Source organism: Peromyscus eremicus, chromosome 16_21 (genome assembly GCF_949786415.1).
Source record: "Peromyscus eremicus chromosome 16_21, PerEre_H2_v1, whole genome shotgun sequence".
Taxonomy (NCBI): domain Eukaryota; kingdom Metazoa; phylum Chordata; class Mammalia; order Rodentia; family Cricetidae; genus Peromyscus; species Peromyscus eremicus.
In genome coordinates, this window is record NC_081432.1 from 51,938,651 (window position 1) to 51,953,735 (window position 15,085).

At 40.5% G+C, this 15,085-nt stretch overlaps 1 protein-coding gene across 1 annotated transcript in view; it reads left to right on the forward strand.

The window, feature by feature from the left end:
* The window catches only part of Pkhd1 (PKHD1 ciliary IPT domain containing fibrocystin/polyductin), a 462,210-nt gene that overhangs the window by 86,108 nt on the left and 361,017 nt on the right, over nt 1-15,085 (forward strand). The window contains exons 34-35 of the mRNA XM_059282214.1: nt 5,062-5,281; nt 12,316-12,466. Of these exons, the coding sequence (XP_059138197.1) occupies nt 5,062-5,281; nt 12,316-12,466 (371 nt within the window). The remainder of the gene's footprint in view (nt 1-5,061; nt 5,282-12,315; nt 12,467-15,085) is intronic.

Here is a 15,085-nt window from a genome sequence, read left to right on the forward strand (position 1 = left end):
AAATTGAGAATCAAGTCTCTGGATTTTTGAAAGGAGCAATACTGTAATTAAAGGCTGTAACTCTTTACCATGGCCACTGGGTGTCACCAAACACTCATCAATTGCAGAAGCACACTTTTTTTTTTTTTTTTTCTTTAAAATAAACCTTTGAAAAGACCCTTATTCTTATGGTCTGTGAGCACCTACTCCAGAATTCCTTACATGGGATCCAGGTGGAGGTGTGGGGAGTCTTTGAACCCTCTGAAGCCGACTAAAGCAAATGCTGTGCGTATAATTGCGTTTTCATTTCTTCCCGTGAAAGTACACCCGTAATAGACATCAAATGGTTAAGGGGCTGTGTGTGAGAAACTGTTAAGAATCAGCGATTCTCTTGCTTTATAGGATTGCGTATAACCAGCATCATTGGAAATCCCTTCTTCTGTCAGAGGAGCAATCCTCATGCCTGTATCCCAGCCGCCATTCTCAGAGAATCCATCTTTCTCCATTGCTAACACTGCCCTCCTGAACCGTCCCAGTGTTAACCAGCCCATGGCCTTTTTTGGAAAGCTGCAGCATGCATGTGTGCTAAGACTGCGGAGTGTGCTTGTGCCCTGCAGCTACTTCTGCAGCATCGCCTTTGGATTTGTTAGAAACGAAGATTCTCGGGATTCATGCCGTCTGAAACTTTCTACACAAACATTTTGATGTTTCTTCTCTGGTTTCCTACATCGTTGCCTAACGGGAAGCTCCAAAACCAGGCAGCTTGTCTTATTTAGCAAGTTCTAGACACGTTGGGGAGCATCATCAATGTCTGCCTATAATTTGGTCCCATATTTGTTATTGGCATCATAGTGCTTTCTGTTAAATACTACCCCTCCCCCCGCCCCCCCTCTCAGCTGGAAGTTTTCCTGTATCCTGCCCAGTCCGCAGGCTCTCAGACCCAGGTAAACACACAGAGGCTTATATTAATTAAAACTGCTCTGCCATTAACTCAGGCTTCCTACCGACTAGCTCTTACATGTAAACTTAGCACATTTCTGTTAATCTATATGTTGCCACGTGTTCTGTGGCTTTACCTGTGTGCCATTACATACTGCTCCCTGGACGGTGGACTGGCATCTTCTGACTCAGCCTTCCTCTTCCCAGAATTTTCCTTGTCTGTTTATCCCGCCTATACTTCCTGCCTGGCTACTGGCCAATCAGCATTTTATTAAACTAGTGTACAAAAGCATGATTCCACAGCTCTCTCTCTCTCTCTCTCTCTCTCTCTCTCTCTCTCTCTCTCTCTCTCTCTCCATGTGATGTGCACACATGTCTATAGTATATATGCATGTGTTGTGTGACACTATTTCTAGGGAGACATGAACAAATGTCTCTTCATCCAGATGTGGAGCCTATAAAACACCAAGTCAGGATACCATCAAAGTCTAGTTTGGTGAACCAAATGGTTTTATTGGGGTCACTCACAGTGGTGTGGGGGAGGGGTTACTTGCAGGAGACCCTTCAAGGAGCTCAGCTGGTCTCTGCTTCTCCCATGCACCTTAGCTAATATGATTTTTCCAGGCAGCTCAGCTTATTGGGAGGTGTCTCTCAGTAGTTCTACTACTTATATATATGCTCAGGGAAAGAGGAAGCTACTAATCTGGTCAGTTTCAGGGACTTCCTACATTTTTGAGTAGTGTATTTCCTGAGTTCATGAGCTTGCCTGGAGGATGAGATATTTTATCTCAGAGAAAATTTTTATACAACATTCACATATGTGTTCATGTATGTGAATCTTGTATCCGTGTGCATTGAGTGCACATGTGTACTATGTGTGCATGCATTAGCCTATATGCACTGGCATGTTTATGCACATGCATATGGCAAGCATACTTCTGTGTTTCTAAGATGACGGCAGAGCGAGTCCCTTTTCCTGCTTACATGGCCTCCCTCTTTCTCCCTCTGCAGTCCTCTGCCTCACTCTCTTCAGCTGGTCTTTTGTTTGTTTATTTTTTGTTAACGTCTCAAATTTAACAAGGTCACTTTGAATTCTGCCCCTCGGTTTGAAATATTTTCAGTTCGATTTTGCATGATAGAGGGATGTTTCCTATCCCAGATTACAGATAAACGTCTTAGGATGCAAACTTTCCTAATTACAGTTTGCTTGTTCCAATGCCATGGTACTAATGTGTTTCCTTTTTAGAGAATGATGGGGAATTAAAGATAGGGATGAGAAAAGTTCCCTTGCTGCTTTTGGGGTCATCTATCTTTACTCTCACAAATTACACTTCTAGCCAAAGAATATTTTTCCATACGATGGGTGCTAAAACATCCAGTTAGGTGAAATTCATATTTCACTTTTTGTTTAAAAATGCTCAAGATCTTTGATCTTCAGGTTTTTTGCATTTCCTTGGATCATGCCAAATGACTTTTTCATGGAAACTTTAACTTTTCCATGAGGCATGAAGAGCTAAAGCGATTAAGGTCACAGAGCTATTTAGCGGCAGAACTTTGAGTAAAACCCATGGATTTTGATCCCCAGCCTTGGGTGCTTTTCATAATCCACCTTGTCAATTTGCATCCACTTAATCACCTATAATGAATTCATTATTTTATAGGTGTTGAGCCTGTTTTTATTTGCCTTGGGGCTTAGGAACTAGAATGTTCTCATGTTGTGTCTACCCGCGCGAGAATCCTACTGTCAGTCATTTTTATTGTAATTGTTCATTCGGAACACATTCCCAGAGAATGGCCTCGGCGTCAGGTGCTTCGGAATGTAATGGCAGCAATAACAGCATTTGGGTGCGATTGTGGAACTCCAAATCCTGTTGTGTGTACTTACCTCATGTGGTCCTCGCTGCCAGCACTGTGATGAGGGAGGCAATTATAGATTCAATCCTGAAGATCTCGGTAATATTTGTTGGGTACCTATGAGGACAGGCTACCTGCAGATGTCACAGGCCGGAGAGACTTATCTTTTTTGTCCACTTCAGGATTTTCAGACAGTTCCTATGAAAACGCTTCGCCAGATATTTGTTCTTCTTCCAGTTAAAGGTTACTGTCACTTTGCGTTAATTTTGTTCTTTGATTGGAGCTAGAGTTTGACTATGGAGTTTTGGTTGGCCTGCAGCTAACTCACTATATAGACCAGACTGGTCTCAAAGTTACAGGTCTATTGGATGCCTTTCTTTCCTGAAATGCTGGGATCATGCCTGCCTTATTGTTGTTTTACATCTCTCCCTTGTCCCAGAGAGAAATGAGACAAAATGCTCACTTTTCTAACTCATGAAATATTACTGGCCATTATAATGCACAGAGAATTCTGTTAAGCAAGAAGTTCCATAAAGAGAGAGAAGTCTAGCCACAAACTTGGAGGTAATAGTAACTTCTAGAGGACCCCAGAATTCCAGACCGATAAATAGGATGAAGATAAATTTTCGACTATTGAAAAATAGTCACATGACAAGAACAGGAACGCCACATGAGTTAAAATTAAACATAAAAATTTCTCAACCTAAAAAGTAATAAAATCTCTCAATCTAAAAAATGATAAAAATGTAAATTAAAGCTACAATGTGACACGGTGTTCTTCACCAGAAGGAAAAGTCAGGGTCTGATAATTTCAAGTGCCAACAACTGTGTGGAATAGTGAGAACACAAATACAGACAGGAGGAATGCAAAAATCATTTTGGAAAACAAGATGGTAGCTTCTTTTCAAGTTGACCTTGTACCTATGTTTTTTTTTTTCTTCATATACATTCATCCTAGAGAAAACTTTGCTCATATCTGTAGCAGAACATATTTGGAACTATCCGAGAGTTCACTGTTGAAGCAATAGGTTCCTTACAGCCATGTCAGCAGCGTATGTGTAGCATCAGTGGAGGCCTATACACAGCAGTTACATGTGGTGATATCTCACATAAACATTGGGAATTAGGTGGAAAGAGCAAGTCCAAGAACATTTTGTCATGTGTTATATCTATAAATGTTCAAAAATAAAAGTCAATAGCCTCTTATTTAGAAATATAAATTTGTTTAATAATATGACTTTTTATTTAAAGTATTTTTATTTCATATGTATGTGTGTCTTACCTGCATATATGGCTGTGCACTATGCATGTGCCTGGTGCTCATGGAGGCCAGAAGAGGGTGACCATAGTTATATATAGTTGTGAACCATCATGTAGGTGCTGGGAATCAAACCCAGATCCTCTGGGAGAACAGATAATGCCATGTCTCCAGCCCCAGCACGATTTTTTAAAGTGCCAAGTGGTTATTTATGAGGATGAGTGTAGCTGGAGAATTTCTCTCCAGCTCCTGCCAAGTCCCGCCAGTCCCGGAGCCCACTTATAAAATAAACACACAGACTCTTACATTATTTAAACTGCTTGGCCATTAGCTCAGGCCTATCATTGTCTAGCTCTTACTCTTATATTTAGCCCATTTCTATTAATCTATACTTTGCCACGTGGCTCGTGGCTTACTAGTACCTTACAGCTTCCTTGTCCTGGTAGCGGCTTCAGGCAGTCTCTCCCTTCCCTTCCTGTTTCCTCAATTCTCCTCTCTGTTAGTCCCGCCTATACTTCCTGTCTGGCTATTGGCCAATCAGTGTTTTATTTATGTAGAGCGATATCCACAGCAGATGAGGAAGAAAATGAATCCAGAGCAGCAAATTAGTTCAGAAGTATTAGAACTCTTTTAGTCTCTTGCTGTCTGAACAGTCACATCCATTTGATTTATGAGGACTATTTATATTTTACAATATTGTTTCTTATAGTCTTCTGCTTTAAAATTATATATATATATATATATATATATATATATATATATATATATATATATATATTTGTGTGTGTGTGTGTGTGTGTGTGCAAGAAGAGGTGTGAAGGCCAGGAGACAATTTCAGGTGTCATTCATGAATAATATCATCTACTTTATTTTGAGATAAGGTCCCATGTTGGCTGATAAAGCATCCTTTTTTTTTTTTAAATGCACCGATAATTTCATTTTCCTTGGTCGAATAAAGCATCATTCCAGAAATGACATGAGATTTTGAGTTCTTTCCACAGGATTACCTAAACTCCTGGTGACTTTTCCAGTGTCCTTGGCTTTCCTGTGTGACCTGAGGCATGCAGAAGACAGCTGTGAAGCTAGAAGCCACACCTACTTGCAGTGTGAGTTGACTGTCACCATGGGGACACAGAGACTGCCTGGATCCTGGCCCTACCTCTACCTTTGTGAAGAGAGTTCCCAGTGTCTCTTTGCACCAGATCACCGGGCAGAGCCAGCCTTCCCATTGTTCTCAGGCCTCTTCCTCAGGTAGCTCCATCTTTCCTGTCCTCGTTGACTTTCCCACCAGCGTATGGCCACTGGGATCCACAGAGCTGGCAAAAAGCACCGGCAGGGTGGATATGTCCTACGGGCCTCCAACTCTTTCAGAGGGGCCGTTCCATCATGGATTCCAGCCAGCCTACATATCAAAGCATCTCTGTCTTTTTCAAGTGTTCAAGAGAACATCTGAAAAATATGCCCAGTAAACAGCTCACTTTGTTCTTGCTTAGATTTTAATATTTATCTTCCGATCCAAAGCAACATCTGGTGAATGCCAATGGGGAGAAAGATTAGACATTATGAAAAACAGAAGGCTTCCCCCTTTCCTTTTTTCTTTTCTTTCCAAACAGATTCACAAGTATGAAAAAAAAATAGTAGAGAAATCTGGCAGATTGCACAATGTTTATTCAAAAGAAGGGGGGTTACGCCCTAGAATTACTGTAGATCTGGGTATTAGAGGCCATACACTTCCAAGGACTCTGAGTTTTAAAAAGGAAAAAAATATAACAAGCAATACCATGACTGCCTAGATTTAACCCTTTTCTAACAGAATTTTTAAAAAGTGAGCATGCTGGTAGCTGTGCATGGCCTTAATTCCTGTCAGCCGTTCAGTTCCTATGCAGGCTGACATCTTATCACCAAACATTGCCTTATGTCTTTATTGCTCATCTGGATAGAACGGGTACAACCAACTTTTTGATGAAGACTGATTTCCTCATTACGATATAAAACCAAACAAGACCAGTTGCCTACAGTGGAGGAAATAGTTAGTTCTTTTCATGGCTCTTTGTCTTTGTGACGTCCTGAGCAATCTGTCTTTCCACCAGAACTTTCCACCAGAGATTCGTGGTCAGCCAGAGGAAAAGAATGTTTCCTTGGCTGCTGATGCCTTGAAGGGTGTGATGTGCCTTGGAAACGGATAGTGGGAAGTGAGTGCGTAGAAGTTGTAGTCAGGTGCAGCAGGGTCTCAGGATTCATTACCATGTCCACAGATCCTGTTCCACTGATTTGGGGAACTTTACCTGGATATCTTAAATAGTGCTCTTGGATTATTTCATGGTCTTTCTCTTTACTGCCAGAGGTGGCTGAAACAATTGTGTCTCAGACCCTGTTACAAGCTGTACCCTTACCTAGAAGTATATTTTCAGTGTAACTGAGAATTTTGCTCAGTATTCTGGCTATTGCAGCATGCCAAAGTGGATGTGATTTATTGAGCTAGAATTCAGAGCTCTTTAACTTAAACACAGTTTACCTTTCATGCTGAAGAGGAGCGGGAAACACACATGGCTTTTGGTGGCTAGTAAGAAAGCAGGTGTGATCTTTGGAAGATAGTTTACTAAGTCATTGATCAAAACTGTAGAATTTTACACACTTAACATCCCAGAAATTCCACTTCTAGGACTTTATTTTAAGAAAGCAGACAGCAGTGTGTGGTATTTACAAACAGTGATGTTCTTTGAAGTTAATAGTTGAAATGAGTTTACTAATACATCCAAATGCCATGGCACTAAGAGACTTAAAAATCATGCTGTAGAGTGTTTAGTAGGAAACGCTTACAAAGTCCTGAAAAATAAAAACCACAGACCCCAAAGAGGTGTTTTTGGTGACTCCTCCTTCTACGTGCATTGTGGTTTTTTTGTATACATATATGGAAAAACCAAGCTGGAAGGATGTATTCAGAAAGGTCCAAAATGTCTGCCTCTAGGTGGCTATACTGTTGATAGTGTTTATCTTCTTTGTTTAGTTTTTATGTATTTCTCTGTGGAACATATGCTGATTTAACAACTAGAAGACAGTAAACTCTGCAAGGGACATTAAGGAAATCATGCAGCATATAGCTTGTCCACTTCTTGAAAGGTTCTGTTTGAGAACATAGAGTACTATTTTTCCAGGGTCTTTTCACAGAACCCCCTTCTATTAGATGCCATATCTCCTTGATAGAACTAATATTGGGCTTTATGTCATTTGGCAAAGGCAGATGGACCTGTGGCAAAACTGTGCCCTGTGTATCCATCTATCCAGCTATCTATAACCACCACCTGCCATTCATCTTTTAGTGCGTACAACTATGGTCTAGGTGCAAGTGTTGTGTCAGGTCTAGTGATTCAATGATGATAAGACACAAATGTCAACAACCTTAAGAGGTAAAAAGACGGCAGATGTAGTGATCATGTGTGATGACTATTATATACTTCTAAAGTGTTCAGACTCTTTAGACACCCTGCTTAGAGGAGCATTTCTAGGAAGAGAAGGTGCCACTGTGGAAATTCAGGTAGTGGAGGCAGCAAGGACAAAGTTACCATAGAGTTTTACGACCTGGTCAAAGTCTAGCTCAGCAGAAGCAGAGGGAGAAGAAAGTAAAGTGACTCTAGAGAGAAAAGGAAAGTTCTCTGGGAGATATGGGAAGGCCTTGAAGGGCTCTAGATTTTCTATTAAGTGAGGATGAAGTCCCTGTCCAGTGTCTACAGTGAACACCTGACAGTATTGGGAGTGCTGGAGCCTGAGGCTCTTGGCTCGCAGTGCACTTCATATAATGTTGTCTGTCAGCATGTGTGATGAAAGCTTTGGTGGAGATGTGTGTGGGAAGAGAAACCAGAGCTATGCAAAGCAAGTTCTGCTTAAGTGCGGAAAGAGAATTCCTAAAGGAGATTTTATTACTTAAGGAGAGCAGGACCTTATTACCTGTTTTCCTTTGGATCCGATGGCATCAACTGAAAGAGCAATAGACAGAGAGTCTAGAATTGTAGGTTTTAGAACTATTATTACCATTGTTTGAATGAACATTTTCACCACATTCTCTTAACTATTTATGCTTATCCTTCTATATCTATAGTCATATCATTATCTATATATTTGTTGATATCTCAGTTTATTTATATACTTTAATTTCTTTCCAAGTCTGATCAACTCTACCTCCTCATTCATAAAATTTCTGTGAAAGTAAACATGGACTAATTGTGTTTGCCAAACTTTGAAATTTTGTAAGTGTAAATCCAGTTTTGTTTTTGTTTCTTTGATACTGCCTGTGTGGAAGGTCTAGTTTAGATATCATGGCTTCTCTGCCAATTTTAGCAATGGCTTTTAAATGACCAACAACTCTTGTGAGGTTATCAGAGACAAGTTAAAAAAAAAGAAAACAAAACTATAAGTCACCAGAAATGGGGTTAACCTTCCAGAACAGAAGAACCTCAAGAGAGAAGATAATGTGTTGGGAACAGGCAAAGTTCTGTTGGGAGCAGAGTGGCTTGCATCATTTACTCAGAACTTTGCCAGAGAGGCCAATGACAGAGAGGGATGATGGGCAAACATTTTCCCAACTAACTATGGGAAAAATGGAGAGTTATGGGAATTTAGAAAACTCAGTTTGACATGATCCCTGAGAAAATTGTAGGAGGGATTATTAATTAGATGGTTTATGAGCTTCCAGAAATAAAAGTAGCCGTCTGGGAACCAACTCATATGGAATGTGGTTGTGTCGTCAACCAACTTCGTTTTTTTCAGATAGGCTCATAAGTGATTGATGATGTAAATACAGAGCGAGTCCTTCACAAACTAGTCGAAGACTCTTCTCCAGCCCAGCAGCAGAAAAATAAATAGAAGTAAAGAAGAAGAAAACAACTTTTGGTTGCTAAGCCCCACAGCGGCTTGACAAGCCTCAGATTGCTTTGAAGTCAGGTATTTGCAAAATCTGTTTTGATTTTGCATTTGTTTCTATTTCCATATTTTCAAATATTACATATCATTTTAGTTTTCTCTCTTTTTTTTTTTTTTTTTTTTTTTTGGTGCCTGTCCTGGATCTTGCTCTGTAGACCATGCTGGCCTCCTACTCACAGAGATCTGCCTGCCTCTGCCTCCTGAGTGCTGGGATTAAAGGCGTGTACCCCAAATACCTGGCTATGCTATTTTTTAATAATTTAAAATTTATTCTTCAGGAATTTTATAAACATGTACAATATAATTTGGTCATATCCACCCCAACCCTCTCCAGCTCCCCCTGGAACTCTAACACAAGTCCATCCTGAGTTCACATACTCTTTTTCTCTCCTTTTAAAAATGCATGATATCAAATGAAAGTTTATCTCAATAACTGTAATTGTTGAACAAACAATCTTACTATCTGCCAAATATAGTCCTAAAATGCCATACTCAATAGATCCAAAGATAGCTGCAAGACAAAAAAACCCACAATTATAAAAAGGTCACCCCTCAAAAACTGAAAAAAATGTATTTATTCTTTGGAATATGGAAGCAGGCAAACAAGTGGGATGTCCCATTACATTTGATGGACTAAAAAGGAACATGAGATTTTCATCCCTGAACAGCCAAACACTTCCCATGCAGAAGTCTCAGTCATCCAGCCTGGAGTGGAGCCAAACTATACTCCTTTTATTTTCAAAATAGATAAACCACTAAGCCCAATTGGTGCTAACCATCCATGTGTAGGTGCAGGGTCATCCAAGGAAACCTCGTCAATGCTCCAACAGCCACACCTTCCTCAGTGAGCAACTTCCAATAGCTGCTCAGCTAGGAGTGGGTCTTTAGGAGCCCTTTCCCTATCCCTGCTGGATTTTGACTGGCTTTATCATGTGCAGACAGCCACATTTCCCACGAGTTCTTATGTGTCATGGCCATGTCAAGTCCACAAGAAAGCATTTCACAGCTCTCTTCCTCATCCTCTACTTCTTACAATCGTTCTACCTCCTCTTCTGGGATGTTCCCTGAACCTTGTGTGGAGGGAGGTTGGTATAAATGACTCACTTATAGATGAGTACCTAGACTCATTTATTCTCAGCACTTTGGCAAGTTATGAATCTCTGAACTAACCACTCACTACCCTCTATAAGCAATGTTGAGAGCAATACAAATCAGTGCAAAAAAAAAAAAAAAGGTTAGAAGGCAGTTTGACAATCATTTTCAAAACAACAGTATGTTCCCTACTAAGACCCATGACCTCCCCAGACATGGGCTTTTGACCAGGTCTATTTTTTGTTGTTTTCTAACTGATGCTATATTACTTTTCTCTGAATCTTGCAGAGTGACTGGCGTTCCAGGAGCAAGTGGGTTATATTTACCCCCACGGCTCCATTCGCCTTCTGCATGGAGGTTTAACTAGAGAGATGATGGCGTATGGTTTACAATATATTTGAAACATGGGTTCAAATCAGTGAACTGAAAAATTTAGAGTTGAATGTGGATTCCAACATTTCAACAATAACATGGCTAACATCACTGCTACCCAAATTAGAGCAAGCATTATATTTGTTGGCCACTTACTGTATACTAGGTTCTGTTCTCATCATTCAGCATGCATCATAGTACTCCGTTCTCTACCACCTCTACAAAGACAGGTGCTAGATTGTTAGTAAGTATTTTATAAAAGGAAAAACAAAGTTTGGTGAGTGCTGTCTCCAGTGTCATATCGATAGTAAGGATCTGTACTGGCATTCCATTATAATTCACCTGCTTCCACACCTTTGTACGTTAAGGCTGCCCCAAGCTCTGTTGAATATATATAGCACAGTGAAACCTCAAGTCATTGTAATGCTGATGCTTTGAGATCCTTACCATCTTCAAGTAAACATCAGGCATACAAAAGAACACAGTGTTAGAAGCCATGGGTAGTACGTTTCTAATGCAAAGAAAACAGAACCTCAGTGTTTAGCCTAAAGTCTGTGTTAACTCTGGATGGTGTGATGTTAAAATACTGTTGACACTCCATAGGTCTAGAACATGGTGGTTATGGAAGTCATGTCTTTGCTAGGCAAATACAGTCATCATTTGTGGCAAATTGTCTGAGAAACCATTTTGATGTTGATTTCAAGAAAGAAGCTAGAGTTTGACATGATTTATAGTCTCTCTGTCGGTGACCTTTGTCCTTCCTGCTGCTCCTTTTGACCCTCCTGTGGGATCTGCCATCTTCCTGGCTGATGTCAGCGCCTACAAATCTGAGGGACCCAGCATAGGAAGCACAACACCCCATTTCTGATTTTGACACTGAATAAATTTGTGTTTGACATTATGTAAATCCCCCTGATCTCTTTGGGTTACCTACTTCGTACTTCTGCCTAATTCACAGGCTGAAACGAGACCTTGCATATAAAATTGTAGGAAAGTATGAAACATCATGCATTATTATTGCTAATAATCTTTGAGTTAGTTGCAACAATGCCTAAAGCCAGGATTATTCTTGAATAAATATCACACCTGTTGGGGAAACTACTCTCTATTATCCATACTTCCACCTTTTCTAGACTGTATATTTTTAGACTCTCTCTAACTCCGTGTAGCTGTTCTTCATTGGAAATCCAGTCTGCCTTCTCTTTTTAAAGCAAAAGGACTTTGTAAAGTGAATGTCTGGGATGTAACTGGTACATATATCGAATCTCCTTAGTCTGGGCTGTTAAGTAAGTTTAATTAATTTACTAAGTTAATGTTCTACTGCTAGCAACAGAGCCTCATTGCCATCAGCTGGGGAGAGGGAATTGAAAGTCTAAATGAGCTCATTTTTTCACAGTTGGAATTAGGGACCAGTTAGCCAGTTGTGAGGGTTTTCCAATTTCTCCATCTGCCCTGGAGGGATTCAGGCAATTCTCTCCCCCAACACTAAGTGTGAGTAAGATCAGGAAGAGGTACAGGGATAAGAGAAAAAAAAAAAAGCCCCAAACAAAATAAAGAAACTCAGCTCAGGTTCTGCTTCCATTTTTAGAACTGAAAGTGCAGTCTGGGAGCTGCTTGTTAGGTGGGGCTTGGAGAGCATCTGCTCCTGTGCCTAATTTGGAAAAGAAGAAAGGCCTCAGTGAAGGATATTTAACTGTGTGCGCTTTCATTGCCGGGTGAGCAGATAAAGGAAAAACAAATAAACAATAAAAGAATGGAAACAAAATTACAGAAATTTGCAAAATTTGACAAATGGTGGCCTCCAGTTGCCACAAGCTAACGGCTTGCAATGATTAATAAGAGTAAAAATAATTGCATTTCATTAAGATTGATGACACCCCATTTAACCTCCCCTCTTGTTTCAGCCCTAAAGTGGAAAGAGATGAAGTTCTCATCTATAATAGCTCCTGTAACATTACCATGGAAACTGAGGCAGAGATGGAGTGCGAGACGCCTAATCAGCCAATTATCGCCAAGATTACTGAAATACAGAAAAGCCGGGGCCAGAACACTCAGGTATAATCAAATCTTTTTTACAGACTAATTCAAATGGCTCAAATTAAATTTGTAATATTGTGTACATTAAAAAAAACAATTTAGTCCAAATGGCAGCGATATATAATATTAAATGCTCTCAAACTTTGAGGGGCTGATCCAGTGCTTAGCATCTGAATTTATAGTTAACTATGGTTAATCATATATTTTCTCCAAAACAAATGAGTCCTGCCTGGCCTCTGTGAGGGCGAATTCTGAATAGATAACCTCTATAGCATTTTGTCCTGATTTCTGCATGCATGTTAGAAAGGGGGTCCCTGTGTTTTATTTCTTGATAAACCAAATAGCTGGCAATTTAACCAGCCCCTTCTGGAAGACTTCCAAATCACTCAGCCATCTTCGGTTTGCAGGACAACGGTGTCGCCTGTCTATCTGGTTCAGTTCTGTTTGATGGGGAAGGAATACGAACATCAGCCTTGGAGGAGCTTCCCGGGAAGTTAGGAATAAGAAGGGCCAGAGGCCGTTGGTCTGGCCTCTCCATTTCAGTGTATCCCATATAAACCATCTGAACCACTCCCTCCAAGTGGCTCTTCTGATGCTGTGTTATTTAAGTCCCCAGTGAGAGATTCCACAGCCTCCCAAGGGAATTTTTGAGAATTGAAATCAGAGGCTAAGAGTTCTTTGGAAATGTATCAGATAATCTCTTACAACTCCCCAGGCTTCTCACTGTACACAGACCCAAAATAATATTTATTGAGCACCTACTCCCTTAGGTGCCTTTCTTTTTATGAAAGCAATCCTGAGGTCATCTTGTCTTTGTCTCTTTTATTTGCTACACACATTTATTAAGTGCCTATTACATGTCACACAGTATTCTAGCTCCTTTTATATACGCTGTTTGATCCACCCCACCCCAATCTAAATCTCTACCTCTTTGGCTCGTGGTAAATATTTCTGCATGAGTTTTGTATTTCTGCCGAAAATGTGTGTTGTTTTGCACAGTCTGTTTTCTGCCCTTCCTAAACTGAGCCCCGTCTGTCCCCAGTCCCAGGGGCCTCTGTGTTCTTTTTTCCCATGTCCGGTCTTCTCACTGCCCCAAACCCTCCTATCAGGTGATTCGCCAGTGTCCTCACTTCCTGCTTCACCATGTGACCTCCCAAATGCCTTTCAATCCACAGCTCACACTGGCTTCTCATTTCCACATCCTCTGTCCTATAATTTCAGGTCCCACTTCACTCTTCTGCCAGGTGGGACTGTAGGGGACACTGAGTATTGTTAAGCCTCTCTGAATCTTACTTTTTAAGATATTTTTTTTTCTGACAGTTTCATATGTGTACATGTGCATTTAAATTGTTCTCATGCCCTTTGACCTCTCTCCTATTTCTTCCCTTTCTGATGAAACTTTCCTCTTTCCAACATGTCCCCCTCTCCTTTCATGCCCCCTCTTTTTGCATATGACCATTGAGATTGATTTACATTTTGTGCACGACCCTGGGTAGGATGTTATTTACTGGAGCATGAACAACTAGTCAGTGGCTACACCACTGAAGAAAACGACACCTTCAATGACTGCCCCAAACCATTAACTATCAATTGTCCGTGATGGAGGAAAAGGGTTTCATGAGACGTTCCTCACCCATCATGAAATATTGAGGGGCTCAAGCTTGTGCAAGTAACCATAGCTTCAAGGAATTAATGAATACAACAGCCGTGCCATGTCCAGAGATATCATTTTTTGACACATCCCTATCCTCTGCCTCTTACATGTTCCTGCCACTCTGCCTTCTGCAAAGGTCTCTGAGCCTTGATTGAGAGGTCTTGTTTCATGACAAACCCCACACCAACGCTTATTCTCTGCACCAGCTTCACGTCTCTGTTTCCACCGCCCTGGCCTCACTTTCAGTCTGAGTGGGTGACTGTCTAGCATTCTTGGAATGTCAGCATAAGCAAATTCTGGGCAAAGGATCCAAGAGGAAAGTTATCACATTGGTTAAGCATCTGAGCTTTGGAGCTCTACTACCGGATTTGAATACACTACTCACCTCAAGGGAATTATTTAGCCTACCTGTGCCTCAGTTTTCTTATCTGTACAGTGGGGATAATAATAGTAGCCACCTGATCAGGCTGCTGTGAGCCTATCTACATGTAAGACACTGAAAACTGCATTACACACACAGCAGATGTCCAATGTTAGCAGTGACAGGGTAAGAAAATGGTATTGGATTACTTATCACAGTATTTAATGCTTTGACCAGATAATTTTACTTCTTAGATTTCATTAAGTTTTTTTTTTTTTAATATTTCAGAGTCTAATTTGAGATTTGAGGCATCTTTAGATGCTTCATTTATTTTAAAATCCTTAGGCAATGAATATGTATTGAGTTATAAACATCTTCAAATTCCTCTGCCATGCTCTTAAAAAGATAAGAAAACAATATGAAAGGATGTCCTCACCGTTAAGGGATAGCTGGGAAGTGAGGTAAGGGAGAAGGTAAGACTCACAAGAGGGTACCTAGAGTTGATTCATCCTAGTTCAGTGGAGCTTTGGTCATCACCCAGACTAGTGTTTCAGAGAAGAATCAGCTATGATTCACAAGGACAAAAGACTTGGTAAAGATCACATAGCTTGGTATTTGACAT